Raw genomic sequence first — 20,853 nt, 5'->3', positions numbered from 1 at the left:
AGTAAAACAAAATTATAGCGTAAAAAGGACAAGTAATAGAAGATTATAGCATAAAAGACAAGCAAATAAAAATATAGAGAAAAAAAAAGGACAAGACAAAAAATAATCTAGCCTGAAAAGGGGTAAGCCAAAAAATATATAGTGTAGAAAAAAAGACGAGCGTAGAAAAAGGGACGAACCAAAACAACAAAAAAAAAGCTAGCATAAAAATACAAGCCAAAAAGTAATTTAGCGTAAACAAAAAAAGGAATAAAGCAAAAAAAATATATAGTGTAAAAAGAGACCAGCCAAAATAGCTAGCGTTTAAAAGGACAGGTTCCCCCCCCCAAAAAAAAAAAAATCTAGCGTTTAGAAGGACACACGCCCCCCCCCCCCTACACATACCAAAAAAAAAAAAAACATCTCGCGTATAAAAGGACAAGTAAAAGAAAAAGAAAATCTAGTGTTGCTACAAGGCCAGACAGGAAGTTGACTTTAGAGGAGGCCATTTGCTCACTTCCGGTTTTGATTGTAATTTTCAACATGGCGAATAAACAGACCATGCAGGGTTTTAAAGGTAAGTTAAATTACAAATTGTGTTTAATATTACTTAAAAATTTACTAAAATCTTTCAAGAATTAATGTTTGATAAACGATTAGTTCTTCATATATTCATTTTCTGGTTGTTTCGTATAATTCAATTTCTTTTAATACACGAAAATCAAACTCGCATGTGCGATTTTTACATGGTCACACATTTATTAAAATAGGCAACAAAAACACAAATGGGACGATAAAAATGAATATACAACAAACAAATGTTACAAAAGACCAACTAAGATACTCTTCTACCTAACTGGATAAGTGTTTTGTAACTTATTTGAAGGTGTTCGTTTACTTAAAAATAAAAGTAAAGTCGAATTTATTTTATAATCCAAAGAGGTACATAAGTGGTGAAAAAAAAATTCTAATACATAATAAATGTTCCTATTTACTTGTATCCACAACAGCAGAGTTAGACACAAGATCAGTTTTAATGGGAAAAATCCAGCTTCCCAAAAAGGGGCACTCTGGATAGGAATAAAAATTGTTTCGGTCATGAAGGATTTCGCATCCACTGACCGAGGACAGAAAAGTTGAAGTAAAGATACTCTTTCTACCTATTTGGAAAAGTTTTTAGTTGTTTTAATCACCCGTTCATTCGGTTCGAATAATGTAGTGTCGAGCGTTAACTGAACAAGAAAAATAGCCGCGAATTTCAACCTAAATGTTTGAAATCTTAAAATTGACTTGATGATAAAATTAAAAATAACGTTGGAAACCCACCCAATATGTCGCAGTAACATATATTGGGTGTGTTTCTAACAGTTTTTTGGGTATTATTATACAAACACCGTGACAGCGAATTAGTAAAATCTTTTACGTAGTATTCTGTTACGTTTCGGTGTGCTGAACACGAATCTGAAAACTGGGTTAGGGTACATTTTTTTCTAATTCGCTGTCACGGTATTTGTATAAATTTACCGTTTTTTTTATTTATTTTTAAGTCTTTTGCAAGACTTTTGTAATTAACACGTGTTGGGAGGGTAAATGTGGGGTTTGTATTACTGTACACATAGATTTGAAAAAGTTGTCAAAAAACAAATATATAATGTTATCAAAGGCAAGCTAAGTTACTTTTCTGCCAAACTGGATATATTTTTTGTGTTTTTATTCAATGTAACATATTTATTCAGCTCGAAAAACAGTGTTTACCGATGTATTCGAAAATTCAAGATGGCGTCTCACTCACTCTCTTTAACACCGTAAGTTTGGAAAAAAGGTGTTATAAATAAAAAAAATAACTATTCAAAATACTATTAAAAACCCGCCGAATATATGTCAACCTATGTCACGGTAATATATATTGAGCGAGTTTTTAACAGTATTTTATCCGGTTTTTTATTTATAACATCTTTTACCACACTTACCGTGTTAAAGAGAGAATCAGACGCCATCTTGAATGTTCCAATACATCGGTAAACACTGTATGGTTTTCGAGCTGAATAAAAACACGAAAAATGTATCCAGTTAGGTAGAAAAGTAACTTTGATAACATTTATTTGTTATATATTTGTTTTTTGACAACTTTTTCGAATCTGTGTACAGAACAAACCCCTAAACATTCAGCCAAAGGCTGAAATAAAACCAGAAAATTCATTCTTATAATTTTTTCATTTTTTAATTAGATTAAACTAGGCCCCGGCACCGCCAAAACGGAGGGGGGGGGGGGCAGGTAAGTACTTTTTGACGGACCGTCTTTTTAAAAATCTACCAAAAATGAGGTAATTATCCAATCAATACGAAATTTTCAGCGATTAAGAGAAGAATGAACTTTATAACAGTATTATATTTTTCATAAACAATATTTATATATATATCTATATATATAATTTTTTTTGCTTACAACCCCCGCTTGTTTTGAGGGGGTTCCAAATATGCTTAAAATAGGCACCGCCAAAAATGGCTGAAAAATCAAGTTTTTTAAAACGAAATTACATTTAAAATCCATTATTTCTGAGTAACTTTTTTTCCAGAAAGATAAAACCCTGAATTTTATCATAGAAAGCAGAATGTAAAACTTTTTCTATTTTTAATCAAATTTTAAATGTTAAATTTTCCCCAAAAGTTAACAATTGGCATGTTTTGCACAAAAAACGTATATAAATAGTTTAAAAAAAAAATTTTTGAAGAAATTTTTTATTTCTTGTCAGGGTGATTTTCTATGAGAATATGCAAAAATATAAGTACCTGGATTTCAAATAATTCCACTTATTCATATAGGCAACCAGTTACTTCGATTTGATTACTGTTTACATTTGTGCTTGATAAAAAGCAAACTACGGAGGACCAAAAGCCAAAAAAAAACTTATTTTTCAGTGACGAAAATTTCAATGTATTAATGCTGAGGCTGGCCTGTACCAGATGGGTGACCATTTGTATAAGTTTGGTTTTTAATGTGTGTGGGAGCCAGGCTCTCCAAAATGGGGAGGGGGGGGGGGCAATTTAAAGCAGAATAAAAAAGATTTCACCGTAGTTGAAAGGCGGCAAACGTTTCCAAACTTGATCGAAAAAATGATTAACACAAAGGACACAATATTTATCGATTTTTTTTTTTTTTTTTTTTTTTTGTATCAGTTCTTCAAAGCATGCCCTGTTTAATAATGGTCATGCATTATTCGGCTCGCTAAAAAGAAATTAATTTATCAAAGATTTTAAAATGGCTTTTTTCGTATAAATATTAAAAATTTTGTTTTACTTAACTTTAATTATTTTACTTAACATATTCACCGAATTTCACACTTCAAAACTCAAAAGCAGTATAATTAAACACAATCGAAGTTTTGATATTCAGACATCAAAATAAGGTATGCAAACAAGTTTTTATCTATAATCCCGTCCCTTACAACATTTTTTTCAATTTCAGATGATTATTTAAGTATATTTGGAACCTCCTCAAAACAAGGGGGGTTTTGTAAGCAAAAAATATATTGTTTATGAAAAATAAGTGCACTGTTATAAAGTTCATTCTTTTAATAATTGCTGAAAATTTTGTATTGATTGGATAATTACCTGATTTTTGGTAGATTTTTAAAAAGACGGTCCCTCAAAAAGTACTTACCTGCCCCCCCAAGTTTTGACGGTGCCTAGCTTAAAATAATCATACTTGCATCCATCTAATAAGGTAGGCAAGAGAAGCAGCCATTAGTTTTAAGTTGGTAATGTCCTATCCTCTACTGGTGCAACCAATGCCTTGACAAAAAAAATCAGATTTTTTTTATTTTGAATATAGTAGGTAGCAAAACTGTGCTTCTTTACATGCATTGCAAAACCGATACAATTCTTCAGATCGGTTCCCATTACAGGTCTCTGCTAAAATGCATATAGCTTAATTTTGATAGTTCCTCTCCAAGGTTCTTCCAAGATGACTGGAACTCTGAAAGAACTTCCTCATTCCGATTAAAGCTCAGCTTCCACAATTCTCCCACCAAAACCCTGCTTCTTATAGTCACCAGCAAGCATAAAGACAAAGGATCAAATATTGTAGCTGATTCTGAATGAATTCACCTCTTGGTCGATGCATTTGCATCACATTTAGCTGGGGATCATACCAGTACCTAAACACCATCCACCTTCATGAGTACTCAATGAACTATCCCTTCTCGTCTTGCTCCTAAGGTTGTCATCTGAGAATACAGTCCAGCCAGCCTCACTGGGTTGGACTTGGTCACCACAAGGTTGCCGACATAAAATTTGTTCTCTATCACTGCTCGAGATTCCTCTAAGGGTACTGGGCTACGTGAAACCTCAGGATGCTCCCCAATATAAAGTGGCTCGAGGTGAACCCAAAAATCAGTCTAATAGTGAAAACATCTAAGGTGACCACCATCTTTAACAAAAGAATAAAACCTACAGGGCAAAGTAAACCATTAAGAATGCTTTCCTGGTATCTGCAAACAAGACAAATTTGACATGAATGGCATCAAGTCCAACATATCTCATATCTCCCCTCGTGTTTACACGAGAGTAAGCAGCCTCGTTCAATGAAGCCAAGCCACTGGTCTTCAGGCTAGTTAAATATGGGTCCGATCTTAGTTATTGTTGGATCTGTGTGATACTATAAAGTGGCCCTGGGGTGGATTTGAGCCACTAAGTGCTTAGAGGGGGGGGTAGACAAAGAAATCGGAAATATCCTACAATAGACAAAGGGATAGGAAATGACTTAGAAAAACAAAGAAAGAGGAAATATCCTACAATCAACCATAACAATAGAAACCTACTGATAAAATCGGGAAGGGCAGCTTCCGGTAGCCAGGGTGGGGGTGGACAACCTGACAGACCAAGACAGGAGACACAGTTGAGATCGAGATGCGCTTGAGAGCGGATGGAAGTTGAACTGTCAGTTGACAGTTAGATGCCCGTCACAGCGGATGGAAATTGGACAGTGAAAGTTGAGATCTAGATTCGCTAGACAGCGGTTGGAAGTTGAACAGTGATAGTTGAACAGTTATAAAGTTGACTGAACTAGACGTGGACAATTTTGGAGTTGAAACATCGATAGAACAGGGGAAGACACACACACACACACACACACACACACACAAAGTCCAACAGTCAATTTATATGTGAACATTGGCGTTGTTTTCCTTTGTTCATACATCTGCCTTAAAAATGGGCTAATGTAGAATCCAGATATAATCCTCAAACTTTTGAGGAGCAACATGTAATTCCTCAAAGATACTCTCCTGCTTATACTGAAGAAACGCTTTCGTATACTTCTGATATAAACCCTTTTTCTCTAGGGTCCTGGCAACAGGATTTAAAATGTGCAAAGCACTTGCATGATTTAAAGGTAGTTGAGCCAGTTTATCTGCATGCCAGGGCAACTGAACATATTTCTCATCCTTGAAGGTTATGGATTTCTGAAATCACTGGATCTGATCCTGGTCATACTTTCTCTAATCCTCTCTTGACACTGAAGGGGAAGACCTCCAACGAGGAGTCTACATTAGTAAAATTGGCTTCCAGAACAAAGCAAATATGAGCTATTTCACCTAGGGAGTATTTTTTATTACTGAACTGAACAAAGGAGAATCCCCTCGAACAGAAGCGAGGTCTTGTGAAAAAGGAATGAGACCAGCAGGGACAGAAAGCACGACCCTGCAAATTTTGCACGAGATCCAGTCCCATAATTCCTCCTGTAAACACTAAATCTGTGCCAGACTCTAATTGGTTAGCCACAAAACATTATCTCAAATTTTAATGAGATTGATTGTATTGCAGCCATCTTTGCTGTTTCTGCAGACGAGGTGACTGTCTTTTTAAACGAAGGGATTAAAAAAGAACAAACTCTGTAAAATCTGAAAAACTCTAAAATATTTATCTAGGTATTTTTTTGCACATCTCAAAATCTCATCAAATTTTTATTAACTTTAAGATGAAGTTATCTCCCCTGGTGCTCTCCTCGTCTGCAGAAATAGTCAAGGTGGCCGCAATACAATCTCATTAAAAACTAACTGATAAAACTAAGCATTGTTTGAGAACTTTATTTCATAATGGGTAAGTACAACATAGTTCTTTTTCAATATCTTCGTTTTTTTTAATGTCTATGGTAAACTGTACAAGCACCCAAAGTGTTTTATTTTTTTGTAAATAAAGTAATTTAATTAAATGACAAGTAACATATGTACATTTGTGTGAATATTTGGTGCTTGTCCAAATTAGCATTTATGGCTGCAAATAAAGGTAAAAAAAAAAGTCTGTATGGTGTACATGTCAGTTTTATAACGAAGATAAAATATTTAAAAATCACAATTTGACAGTTTTTTTTTTTTTTTTTTTTTTTTTTCTTCCACAAATCCAATTTTCATTGTTTTTGCTACAAAAGAAAAATAGGTACTTGTACAGTTTAATCAAGACATTAAAAAAAAAAGATCGAAAAAAAAACGTTATATTGTACGTATCTGTTATGGAATGAAGTTCTCCGAAAAAAAAAAAAAAAAAAAAAAAAATTCATCAAGTAGTTTTTTACAGCGAACAAAACCATTTGTTATACCAAGCAAAAGGTCTTTTTAGGAAGAAAAGCTAGTATTAAAGACGGGGAGGGAGTGTCGGCACTTTAAATTGAGTTATGTCCCCATAGCGTGTTCTAAAAATCCAAACAAATTTTAAAAATTCAAAGATGTCTATCTTCAACATGCTGTAAAAAAACTACTTGATCAAAACGGATACGTACAATATAACCTTTTTCAATATCTTCATTTTTTTTTTTTTTTGTCTTGATTAAACTGTGCAAGTACCGAAAAATAACATGCTTGACAACGGCAGTGGTTTTTAAAAAGTACAACAAAAACTTGGGAATTAAAATAATTCTTTTTTAATTATTTTTATTTATTTTTTTTTTTTTAACTCAATATTTCGAATTTCACTCATGAAGAATCAAGAGTTCTTGCTGTGAATATCTTATAAGGAGAAACTAAAGATTGGTGCTCAGTGTAGTATTACACATAGAAATAATATCTTTTCTGTGATTGCTTTCCATTAGATTTTAAAGTCTATTTTGTATTCCATGAAAGCAGGAAAAAGTGCTCTGTGTGACATCTCTCTAGATGTGGCAAAGGTATTCAGTCTTAAAACTCTTAGAGAGATATGGGGGTTGGAAATCTGGAAAAACAAACTAAACTTTAAAACGTCTCCATGAAGAAGAAACTGAAATGTTAAATTCTAGTGAATTAGTATAATTTAATTGAAATTAGACGTACGTATTTGAAATGTTAACGGGAGTTCTGTCCCCACGAATCACGTATGGGTGGCGTTCACGTAGACATTTAGCACATAGAGGGTAATGTAGAATTTGGAACCACTTCCATCGTCTTCCTCAGAATTTTAATGTGCATAAATTTTATCAACGTAGGATATGTTTCAAGTTTTAAATGAGGTTCAGCTCCCCCCCTTGATCCTTTTAGGTGAGGAGAGTACTTGGACATTCTGGATCCCTTCCATTGTCATTCCCAGAAAATTGATATTTTTATTATATTTATTTTTTATTTTTTTTCAGTTCTTCGTGTAAAAATTGATGAAAGCAGCACTGTTGAACGTCACTTATTTATAAAAGCTCATTCTTCAAAGGAAGTTGACGCCTACCGACCAAAAGAGAGGACGCTTTTTGTGCTAAACATTCCGCCTTATATTCAAAAGGTTTGTACAAACAAAGTAGCTTATACACACACGACCCTGTCACCTCGTCAGGGTTAAGCTACATTTGAATTCCTGATCATACTTAGGTGTGTCACTATTTGTATAGACTCTGGTGATATAAGCAAAACTTTCTGCTAGTGTATATAAATGGGATGGTTCAAGCAATCTGGTTCACTTAATGCTATAAGACCATGGTTAAACACTAGACTTATGAGACATTTTCTTTTTGGGCCCCCCCCCCCCCCCCAACAAAAGGAGTGGACCTGTAAATTCGCCATTATCTGCTTGTCTGTCTGCGCTTTTCTCAATAACTACGCCTTGGAATGATTTGAAATTTTGCACAAACATTAAACATGATACGAGTTTAAAAAAAAAAAAAAATGGATTTTCCAGGAAAACTGCCCCCCCCCCCCCCCCCCCGGTAGTTATTGACGAGGGTGAATTTACAGGTTCACCCCTTTAGTTGGGGATCAAAAACTTCATTGTGCCTTGATTTTGAAATATCCTTTTAAACCAAACATTTCTGCATTATCAACTTGAATACAAATATATCTTTAATCTGTATTTTTCAATTTATTTGCTAACCAGCAAAATTTATAGCGTGTTTATGGATATCATACTGCTATTTTTCCTCTGATAATAAGACTTTTTTTTTTTTTTTTTTTTTTTCGAAACAATTACTGGTTCTGTTCTAAATTTACAATTCTGGTTCTTTTAATCTTTTTTTTTGATCGGATTACTGTGAAAATCCATATTGTTTTATATTTTTGCAAACATAAAACTACGCTTGAGGTTCTATGGATTTTAGTTTTACTGTTTAAAATCAATAAATATTTGTCAATTTATCATTAGTACAAGCAATTCAAAATTAAATTTTGAACAAAAATTTTTTTGGCATTGGAAAATAGTCTAAAAAAAAAAAATTTCTAGATTCCAATACTCCAAAACTTGTGATGTTTTAAAATTTTTTATTTCATTAATTTTTGATTTCGATTAATCATCTCACCACCTGACGTAGGGAAGACCTCTCAAAATGTAGCATCACAAAACCACACCACCTGACGCAAGTATAAATATTGTATTAAAAAAAATGTATATATGTTTATGCATCTTTAATTGGATCAATAAAACTGATATTGCGTAGCTCCTTCGATCATAATATCTTAAGTGACGTCTTTTTTTTTTTTTTTTTTTTTTTTTTTTTTTTACATGGGGGTCACCACTTATCAAGGCCCAAAGGCCACTCAGGGATAAGGGTTATTGCGTGTACAGTAATCAATTTTGAGTCTATTCATTACATTTTTCCATTATTTTGCTTTTTTATGAACTCTGATTTCTTAAATACACATTAAACAATGTTTCAAGCAAACTAATTTAACCTATTAATTTTTTTTTTTTTCTCAACAGGAACATATTGAAAAATTCTTTTTAATTCATGGTGCCATCGAAAATGTCTATCTCCACAGTAAACCAACATCAGAACCTCCCATCTTAATAGATTCTCAATATTTTCCGAAAGCAGAAAACCCAAAGGTAAAATTCCTTTCTCTTTGATTACCAAAATATTGGCATATCATCATGGGTATAGAGTTGAAAAAGTGACTAGCTACGATAAATAAACATACTTACTTTAAAGTCGATTGTAAAGGATTTATTCGTGAAAATCTTTTACAATTATGGATGACCAAAAATATAGCTTTTTAACATCACTCCAAGGAAATAAATCATTTACTAATATAAAACCAGCTATTACAATGAGGGTATCCAGGTATAAAATTTAATATGGTACTTGCAGTTTATTTGTTGCTGCAAAATTAATCATTCTCCATTGGATTTATTATTAAAGTTAAAAATTATTACGTCTGCCTATGCGGGCAGGTGACCTCCAGACTAGTTATTCGATCTATATTACTTCCTGTGCGCTCTGGCAACAGTTTATCTCCAACAGTACAGTTCATGCTCTCTGCAAGATCCACTCCCTTGCCAGATGTCGTTTGTTCGTTCGGCCATGCCCTTTGTTGACACCCAAGTAACATGAAGTCCTCGATCCAACTCCACTACCATACTGAGTAAAACATGAAATGGTGCTGAACTGATTCTGGACTCTCACCTTTACGAGGTCCATTGCTGGAACCACGAATGGCTTGCACTCTTAGCAGAAGCGGTGTTGGATTGACAGGTGACACCATTTCCCTCTGTTTTTTGCTTTTATTTATAATTTAATTGAAAGGGCATGAGAGGGGAAGGATAGTGGCAACTGCCATAAACAAAAATGCCCCACCCCCACCCCATCCCACCTAAAGAAAATTATAACCATTGAGACTGGCAAGGCCAAAAAAAAATCGACAAGACTGCATCCATCTTAAAACTTAAAAACTGTAAAGAGTTAATATCTGAGGTGAAATAAAAAGCGTGCGAAAATATTTAAAAACTCCAAAGAATTACGTAGGTAGGTTGCAAAGTAACTTTTATTGTTGGTACTTGTACAGTTTAATCAAGACATTAAAAAAATGAAAATATCGGAAAAAAGTCTTAATTATACGTATCCTTTATGGAATGAAGTTCTCCAAAAAAAAAAAAATTTCATTTCATCAAGTAGTTTTTGTTTTACAGCGAAAAAACAATTTATGATGCCGAGCAAAAGGTTCGATTTTTAGGAAGAAAAGCTAGTATTAAAGATAGGGAGGGAGTGTCGGCGCTTTAAACAGAGTTATCTCCCTGTGGCATTTCGAACATCCAAACAAAAATTTTAAATTCCAAGATGATGTCTGTCTTCAACGTGCTGTCATAAAAACGTTTTTCCGCTGTAAAAAAAATAAACTACTTAATCAAATTAAGTGAATTTTTTTCTTTTTTTTTTTTTTGTTTGAGATTTTCAGTTCAAAAAGGATATGTACAATATCACCTTTCTTTTTTTTTTTTTTTTTTTTTTTTTCACTTAAAACAATCTAGCATGGATACCGGCATTGCCTGGGTCCACATGAAGTTCCATTTGGGACAGACTTGCTATAATAAGGATATTGAGTACTTCATTATTATGTCAACTCCATACGTTGATACCCCTCACAACAATTTCAAAAATAAAATACGGTAATCCTACTTAAAAACGGATAATTACACAAATGTAATCGGCCAAAAAAGTATGTGACAACCTTCCCACGAGATATTTTGGCAGAAAGGAATCAAAGATAAAAAGTTATTCTCCAGATATTGAGCACTTTTTGATGACTATATACTGGTTTTAAGCAAATTTCTTTAATGCTGCCTCAGTCTAGGAAGATTTCTGTTTACGGTCTGTTACAACGAAAACAAGCTGAAAATAATACAGTTTTAAAGATAACAAAGTGGAATTTGTTTTAACTAAAATGTTTTTGTCATAGAAATGATTAGTTATGATAGGGCTATGACAACAGAAATTGAAATAAGAATGTTTTGTTTTAATTCACCGCCGATTTTTTATTTTTTTTTAAATCCCAACTAAAAAGTTTAAAGATCTTTTAACCCTGTTTAAATGCAAAAGAAAAAAAACTTAAAAATTATAAATCCAAGTTTTTTTTTGTTTTTTTTTTTTTGTTTTTTTAATTAAAGAATCTTTATTGGATTGAAATTTATGTCTTTTAAATAAAAAATTTAACCCTCGGGTGATTTAAACCTCTGATAAAACAAATCGAAATTTTTTTTGTAACCATTTATTCTAAAAATATTTTTCCCAGCAAAAATGGAGATTTTAAAAAATTTAATGCTTATTCAATTTTTTCTATATTAAAAAATCACTTAAATTGATCAAGTACAGTGAATCCGGTGTTAAGAGAGGGCCAGAGACGAAATCTTATCAGGTTTCACTGTAATTCTATTTATAAATAAGAAAACCAAATTTTATGGTTAATCTAGGCCCAATAAAACAAACCAAGGGAGATGACTCGACAAAACTTGCAGGACTTTTGTTTTAATGCCTTTTTTGTTTGTTTTTATATACATAGGCATCACTACTTATCAAGGCCCAGGGACACTCGAGGATAAAGGTTAAAATGTGTACAGTAGTCAATTGGACAATATAGTAATTGTCAGTTATAGAAATTCAATAAATTTGTTAACTTAAGGGGAACGGCTTATCAAGAACTTGTTTACGTTAGACTTGAAGACAACCATATTGTAGTCAGCTGGAAAGCAGGAAAACGGAAGACAGATCCACAGGCATGCAGTTCTCAGAAAGAAGCTTTGTTCATGGAATCTACGTTTAGGTTTAGGCACAGATAAAGAGTGGGGGGGAGTTATCGATGGTGTTTTCAGCTAGACGAGTGTTTCTCGTGAAAGTTTGACGAGGATTGAAGCTCAGTCGAGCTCTTGCCATGAAAATAAAACAAACTCGCTACATCTCTTCTGTGAGAAAGAGGTTGCAAGGAAGAAAGATATCTCCTATGAGGCTACGAAGTTTATTTTGAATTCTATCAAGGCAGGAGTCCTTTCTATGCCTATGAATTCCTATTAATCTCTTAAAAATGAATTTTTCTTTATGAAAACAAACCTACTCTCAAAATTACATGATTTTTTGGTATATATTTTAGTTACATCGTGAGTATGTACTTTATGTAGATTGTTTTCTTTTTAATAAGGAGGGGGGGGGTTCTGTACAAGAACCAAAAATTTCTTTGCCAAAACTTTGGTACTTGTACAGTTTAATCAAGACATTAAAAAATGAAAATATGGGGGGGGGGGTACATAACCGTTATGGAATGGATTTCTCAAAAAAAAAAAAATTTTCACTTAATTTGGTCAAGTAGTTTTTTTTGTGATTTTTACAGAGGAAAATCAAATTTTAATGAGATCGATCGTATCCTGGCCATTTTGCTGTTTATGGACACGACGAGGGGGGGGGCTTTTAAACGAAAAATTGATTAACAAAATGAAAAAAGGACACAGAACCTCTTTAAAATAAATGGGGGAAAAAATAAAAATATTTATTTTTTTCTGCTCCTGTTTCAAAATCTTGTCAAATTTTGACAAACTTTAAGCGGGTATTAGTTATCTCCCCCTGGCGCTCCCTTCTCCTAAGTGAAAAAATAGGTGGCTGTGATACAATCGATCTCATTAAAAAAAAAAAATTTTTCTCGGGTAAAAAAAAAAAAAAAAATGCTTGATCAATTGATCTTTCAATATTTTCATTTTTTTAATGCCTTGACTAAACTATACAAGTACCAAAACTTCCATAGTGATTCAAACATTTTTTTCTCATTTTCTTTCAGGGCTACAAATTGGCTTATGTCGTATTCAGACACGAATCTAGCGTAAAAAACGCCTTAAACTTTTCTAGCAAAAAAGTCAGAGTTTTAACAAAAAACACGTCAGATCCTCTATTGACAGGAATAGAAAGTAAGTTGAAAAATTATTTAATTCTTCAGCACACACCCCTACCTCCATATTTCCGTGTTGGTTCTATCTGTGGACCCCCTTCCCCCTCACCCCACCGATCCCAAATTTCGATCCCTAGTGCTATCAGGTTGTCAAAAGATATTCGTTTCCTGACTTAAATGCACCAAACATTGACGTTATTTTTCTCCTTTCCCTTTGCAAAACTCATGTTCTGCAAAGCTAAAATCAACAATTATCCTCTACAAAACAACCAAACCAAAAACACCATAAATATAGTGATATTTAAAAAAAAACAAAAAAAACCTTTAAGCATAAAAATTAAAACTACAGGATTAGGCAAAAAGAAACATCATACGCATTGTTTCTCTTTGGGGAACTTTGAATCTTTTCTCCCGCATTTTTTTTTTTTTTTTTTTTTTTTCTCCCTCGTTGTGCCAATATTTTAATCGTTTTTAAACGTTAATAAATTTAGTGTCCCTGTACTTTTGGCACATTTAATAAGTTCCCCAATAAAACTCTTTATTTTTCAACACAATATTTTGTTCGCTATCGAATTTCTCCTGACGAGATGATAGCTGAAAGAGCTCTCGAAACTTCCACCTATTATTTTTAAAACTATATATAAATTCTGTACCTCTAAATATATATATGTATATATACGTATATGTATCTCAACCCATCAAATTTGAACATGAAAGATTTTGGTTCTTGTGCAGCTTGGTGATCTTTTAAACAAACACATTTCAGGTGAAAACATTACATATGTATATGTCATGTTAAAATTATAAATTACAAATAGCAAAAATTATTACAAATAAAAAAAAAAAATTAAAAAAGTATATCGAATTTTATCCTAAGTTGTAATATGGAAGAGTGCAATCAATTCTGTATGGCAAACTGATTTATCTCCCTTGATTCAAATTGGCTTGAATTAAAGGTATGCCATTTTTAAACACATAATTACAGTATGTGTTAAGTTTTGAGACATTATGTTCAACAAAGATGGCGATGAAGAATCAATGCAGTTCCGATCCTGAGTGTTAAGTAATTCCTAGTAATAAAGATGGCGGCAAAGAATCAAATGCTGGTTCGTGACTGAGACGACGGCAAACTGATTAAATTCAAAATTTGACTATTTTTATAGGAACTTTGGGAGCTTCTTATTGGTTGGTCATCTTGTAGTTATAAAAATGATCGTCAAAATCATGTCATACCCCCATTAGGAGTCAAAAACATTTTAACAGTATGTAATTGTGGATGAACTTTTTAAAATACATCTAGCGCATCATTCTTCATTAATTTATACTAATTCAATATGACACATAAGTATGTAATGTTTTCACCTAAAATGTGTTGGTTTAAAAGATCAATCTAGCACCAATATTTCATCTAGAAAATACGAGAAACACCGATCTTGTTTATCTCCCTTTCCTAAAAGAATTGAGTCTGTTATCCCCCTTGCATTTTCCAGGCAATGGGTCTATTTTATTTTGAATGAGGAATCGCTTTCATGCATAAATTTAACATGAAATGATCCATTTCCAGGCTATTCTAGCGTTTTAGAGCAGTTAACATATTTTTACCAAGTCTAAGTTGCCAGTTAAGTTTAGAATTAGGTTTGAAGATCATACCGAATGTTTCTAAAAAATAAATTTTTAGAACGTTTTACAAGAATAATTATTGGAAAGAGTGAAAAGCAAAAAAAGTTATCTCTACAAATAAATTAAGTGTTTAATGTCTCCTGCAAAATTGACTGATACAAAGTCAATAGAAAACTAAAAATAACCCCTAAAAATTGCTCCACTCGACAAAATTAAATAACACCCCAAAATTAGTTACTTGATAATTTTTAACCAGTTTTTTTTTTTTTTTAAATTTATGAACTTCAATTAAAATGTAGAAATCACATACAATTTTAAAATAATGATTTTTTTATTTTATTTTTATTTTATTTTATTTATTTTTTTTTTTAAAGAATATTGTCAGGAATATATTGACTCAGCTGTGGACCCGGAAAAACTTTTACCCAAGTTGAAAAAATATTTTGAAACCTATGATGAAAATAAAAAAGAAGTAAGAAAATCTTTTAATTTTTTTCCCTTTACTCTTTCTTGCCTCTTTTAGCCCCCCCCCCTTTTTAGTTTTTTTTTTTTTTTCCCCACACACACACATATATATATATATATATATATATGTCGGTCTTTCATTTTCACTATTTTTAGGAGGAACTGAAGAGTAAATTAGCTGCAGACACGGCCGACTCTGAAGGCTGGACAACGGTTAATCGGCATTCAAAAATAAAAGCCTCCTCGAATAAAAGCTCCAAAAACAAAAGACGATTCCGGAGACGAGAGAAAAAGAAAAAAGAAGTTAAGGTGAGTCTTGCGGGTTTTATTAGAACTCTAACCTTTATCTAACCTGTGGAAATTCCACGGAATGGCAAATATATTTAAACCGTTTTGGCCAAAACGATGCCTCAACCGCACTTCATATCAACATCTAATCACAAAAAAAATAATTTGTTTTGTTTTTTTAATGGAAATCACTCCAGACAAGGCATGAAGCTACTTAATGTAAGGAGCTAACAAAAATGAAAAGTTTGAGTTTATTTAGGTTTCTACGAAAATAGTGTCCATTGTATTTTAAATATAGAACTGACCCAAATAAGATAAATTAATAAATACTCGGAAAGTAATATTGTTACATAGTTCAATACAAATAACAAAATCCCATTGTAAGAGAAAATCTTTAATTCACTCTTTAAGTCTTGCACCTCATGGCAGACAGTACTTTTTTCCGGTTTCTTTCGAATAGCTGTTAGTTCATGTTTTAAAGTTTAGCCTTGCAGCGAACACGTCTTCATAGTTCGGGCAATAACGTCAAAGGAAAAAGTAAATCCTAAGCTAAACGCTTTGATTTTGATTATTCAGTGCTGATACACAAGTCATTTTAACTTTTTTAAATCATTACTATATATTGGGTCCAATATAATATAAATACAAAATCTGCATTAATCAAAATATCATATTTAAGCATATTTTATGATCGAGTAATACCAGGCGGCTTATGAAAGCTGAGTGAATTAAAATATCATATTTAAGCATATTTTACGATCGAGCAATACCAGGCGGCTTATGAAAGCTGAGTGAATTAAAATATCATATTTAAGCATATTTTACGATCGAGCAATACCAGGCGGCTTATGAAAGCTGAGTGAATTAAAATATCATATTTAAGCATATTTTACGATCGAGCAATACCAGGCGGCTTATGAAAGCTGAGTGAATTAAAATATCATATTTAAGCATATTTTACGATCGAGCAATACCAGGCGGCTTATGAAAGCTGAGTGAATTAAAATATCATATTTAAGCATATTTTACGATCGAGCAATACCAGGCGGCTTATGAAAGCTGAGTGAATTAAAATATCATATTTAAGCATATTTTACGATCGAGCAATACCAGGCGGCTTATGAAAGCTGAGTGAATTAAAATATCATATTTAAGCATATTTTACGATCGAGCAATACCAGGCGGCTTATGAAAGCTGAGTGAATTAAAATATCATATTTAAGCATATTTTACGATCGAGCAATACCAGGCGGCTTATGAAAGCTGAGTGAATTAAAATATCATATTTAAGCATATTTTATGAGCGGGCAATCCAGGGTGGCCTGCTAGTGTTTTCATAAAGCTGATTTTTTGGTAGCACAAAAAATTAGTCGTTCGACAGAAAAAAAATAACATGCAGCAAATATGGGTTTAACATTTCTATGAAAATAGTGTCCATTGCGTTTTAAATCTAGAGCCGATTCAAATGAGATAAATTAAGTACTAATAAATCCTCAGAAAGTTATATACTAACCAGGCTCATTGTTGCTTAACTTGATCTGACGAGAACCGGTGTGTCAACGCGATTATGCCGTATATACGTATACACCTACCAAATTCTAGCTTTTCAATTTTGACTCCTTAGTGGCAAAAAACTAAATCAAGGGCTCAATTCCTTTATATATCTAGTTTCAAGTCTGTGGACCAAAAGTTGACAGTTTGGTAGTGACTGTTCCGCATGTACACACACAAGGTAACTTTTTATATTTTCTATAAATGAGTTGCTTTTTTAATAATGTAGCAAGTTGATATAATATCTGCTTATTTTTCTTTTTTTTTCATAGGAGCTTTTAGATTTTTATACTTTCCAACATAAGGAATCGCAGCAAAGTCGTAAGTATTTTTCCTTTTTTTTTTTTTCGTCTTTTTTTTTCTCTGTAACATTTAAACAAAACTTTGCATTTCGTCCTTTTGTCAAAAGCATATGATTGCATGTTTTTCTCGTCAGTGAGCAATCAAGGAAACGATATGACGTTTTTAAACGTGCTTGTGCCGCTGATAGTCTTGATTGTCGCTTTTCCAATTGTGAGCCGTGAATTTCTCATGGTTGTTGACTTTGGGCCTCCTCAGTTTAGCTAGGTGAACAAAACTATTCGTGCGTGAAAACACAATACTCGCTGAGTTTTCATGGTTTTATTTCGAGAGTTTGTTCACTTGAGGGGGAGAGACCACCCCCAAACACATGTCATATTGTTCGACACCTCCATTTCTAGCATGTTGTTTCTAGGGAGTCGCCTCTTTAACACTCCCTCTCTTCCCCCGCTCCCCCCCCCCCCCCTTTCAATCATGCCTCCTGCAGCTGGGCAGGCCTTTATAGAGGGTAAAATTGCCCCCAAATTGTTGGTCCGTTTGTTTGCACTTTTCTCAATAACCACATCTCCGTTTTTTTTTTTTTTTTTTTTTTTTTTTTTTTGGTTTTTTTAATTTTGCAGACATTAGTCATGGTGAAAGTAAATTTGCCCTCCTTGGAGGGGCACCTTGCATGTTTGCCTTGTTTTCTAAATTTTAGATATACATCTAGGGCAATGTCATTCAAGAAAATGTATTAGCTTTATGGATCTTAGGTTAGTAGTTTTAAATGTTTAGCTGGCCATACGCGCATACATGCAGGCAACTGTGCTTTATATAATCTGAAACTAACTCCAAATTTATTGACACTGGCTCAAAAATCCTAAAAGTCTGACTGATGAGCAGAAATGACTCTCCTGTCGCTCTCATGACTATTTGAAAACTGACCGTGAGGTAGCTTACTATCTCTGGTTCAAATGATCCCGGGAAGCTTAGCGTCTTTACATTTGTTCTGCTAAAAAAAAAAAACAATTTCCTTTTATGGTTTTGCTTCTTTTTTTTTTTTTTTTTTTTTTTTTTCGAATCACTTAACACTTGGTGAGGGCGTCCAATGTGAAAAATTCTGAAACGGTAAAAAAAAAAGTCTTTAACTTGTATAAGAGCCAAGTCCTAGGATTGAATACTGTTGCCACATCTGGGCAGGGGCTGCTTGAAGCACCGTATCCTGCCTTTGCAGAGTTCAAAACAGACTTCGTAATCTAGTAGGCAATGCCTTTTTCTTTTCTCAGCAGCCTCTTTCTTACAGAAGAGACATTGCGAGCCTGTCCCAACTGTCACTATTTTCATGGCAAGTGTTCAACTGAGCTCCAATCTATAGCCCTTCCTTCGCTAACCCTTCACAAAAACACTTGTCTAGCCAAAATCACTAGCAACAAATTCCCTCCCTCTCATCTCTATCATTACCTAAACATGGATTCTATGAACAAAGCTTCTTTCCTAAAACTGCCCGCCTTTGGCACTCTGTTCTGCTGGTCTACTTTCCAGCTAACTACAATATCATTCAAGTTCAACGTAAACAAGTTCTTGTTCAGCTGTCATAAATGATCTGATTCTACCAAATTACTTCTACAGATGACTATTATGCAACTGTCTCGATGACTACAATGCACACATTAACCCTTATCCTTAAGTGGCTTCCGGGCCTTAATATGTGGTGACTCATAAAAATAATAAAAATAAATAATCCTGTAAATTATTGTGATCTCACACGAGGCTGCATCGAAAAGGAAATCAAATGAATTGCGGAACAAACAGCTTATTCTATTATGTCAGGATATCCAAAACTCATTTCAGATGAATGACGCATCAGGAAATATTGTAGGCAGGGGTGTATTACATTGGTAGGGGGTATATATATCATAGATATAATAGGAATCCACTTTTTGGAAGCACAGCATAAATGAAATTCAAAATATGAGGTTAGAAAGAACGACCACGTGCAGATTTGTAATTTTTTTTTTAAATAAACAAATTTCGTTTTGAATTTTTGTGCTTCTAAAAAGTGGATTATGTAAAAATTAGGAAAGTCTACTCAACCTGATAATAACATTCTTTTATCTTTTTACCTGGGATTAAACTGAAAATATCCAGTAACAAAATTGTATAATGTTTTGAAATTTTTCAGATGAAAATTGATAATTTGGATTATTCGGACTACTATTCTCATCTTGAGTGTTTCGGCCAATGTAACCTTTAGCCTTAAAGTGTGTCTTGTCGAACTCTGGAATCTGTACGGAATTTTGAACAAAAGGCTTTATTTAATCCATAGGGGTAGCATAGTCTTGTTCCATCTGCCATAACTGGGTAGAAGTAATTTGAAAATAATACAATTTGATTTTGTTGTCTTTGATGCTTATGTAAGTTTATTTGCTCTTTTTAATTCCCTGGTTTTTTATTTTTGTTTTTTCTCCACTTTGTAGGTATTGTTCTTCTACGAGAAAAATTTGAAGAAGATAAACAGAAAATTGCTCTAATGAAAGCTGCCAGAAAATTCAAACCATTTTGAAATTAAATTTTCTTAAATTTTTTTATTTTTAATTTTTTAAAATATTTTATTCCATTTCGTTTTTTTCAATGATTGTTGTTAGCTGCTGCTGAACTGTCCAGAATGCATGATGCAATTGATAATTTTGGAAACTATAACAATCTTTTTTTCTTTCTTGTGGAAATCGCTCCATACAAGGCGTGAAGTCATTTACATTAAGTGCAAAAAAAAAACCAGTACTTCAGGATCAAAACCAAGCCAACAAGCTTCTAGGTTTGTCCTTTACTCCTGATCTGAAATGGAACACGTACATCAAGTCTGTTGCCAAGGTTGCTGAAAAGATGGTGGGATCCTTCTACCGCTCCAGAAGATATCTCGCTACTAATGCAATTCTCTATCTAACATAAAAGCCAAGTACGTCCAAGGATGGAATACTGCTGCCATATCTGGGCAGGAGCTGCTAAGAACAGCCTATCCTGCCTTGACAGAGTACAAAATAGACTTCGTGGCTTAGTGGGGGATGCTCTTTTCTCTACCCTGCAACCTCTCTCCCGCAGAAGAGACGTTGCGAGCCTATCCTTATTTTATCATTATTCCCATGGCAGGTGCTTGTCTGAACTCCAATCTCTGGTCCCCCCCCCCCCCCCCGCCAATCTTTCACGAAAAACACCCGTCTAGCTGAATTCACTGTGAAAAATTTCCCCCACTCTTTATCTGTGCCTAAATCAAAACGTGGATTCCATGAACAAAGCTTCTTTCTTAGAACTGCACGCCTGTGGAACTCTGTTCCGTCTGCCTGCTTCCCACCTGACTACAACTTGGATGTCTTCAAGTCCAACGTTAACAAATTCCTAATGAACCGCCCCCTTAAGTAAACACTTCATCAAATCTCCACACTAACGTACTGTACTTGCAATAACCCTTATCCCTGAGTGGCTTCCGGGCCTTGATAAGTGGTGACCACCGTGTAAAAAAAAAAAAAAAAAAAAAAAAAGCATTAGATAAACTGTAAATGTTGACGATGTTGAGCACAAAGGCATT

The 20,853-nt window shown here is 33.5% G+C and overlaps 1 protein-coding gene across 1 annotated transcript; it reads left to right on the top strand.

Annotated features, from left to right (window-relative positions):
* Positions 1-399: 399 nt before the first annotated feature.
* Positions 400-19,865, top strand: LOC145266349 (ribosomal RNA-processing protein 7 homolog A-like). Its single transcript, XM_080121958.1, has 8 exons — positions 400-556; positions 7,577-7,716; positions 9,124-9,249; positions 12,960-13,086; positions 15,062-15,159; positions 15,309-15,461; positions 17,264-17,312; positions 19,748-19,865. The coding sequence occupies exons 1-8, from the start codon at positions 523-525 to the stop codon at positions 19,831-19,833; spliced, it is 813 nt and encodes a 270-aa protein (XP_079978084.1). The 5' UTR covers positions 400-522; the 3' UTR covers positions 19,834-19,865.
* Positions 19,866-20,853: the final 988 nt, after the last annotated feature.

This window comes from Euprymna scolopes, chromosome 41 (assembly GCF_053919585.1).
Source record: "Euprymna scolopes isolate OS-2025 chromosome 41, ASM5391958v1, whole genome shotgun sequence".
NCBI lineage: Eukaryota > Metazoa > Mollusca > Cephalopoda > Sepiida > Sepiolidae > Euprymna > Euprymna scolopes.
This window is presented reverse-complemented; position numbering and strand designations above follow the sequence as displayed.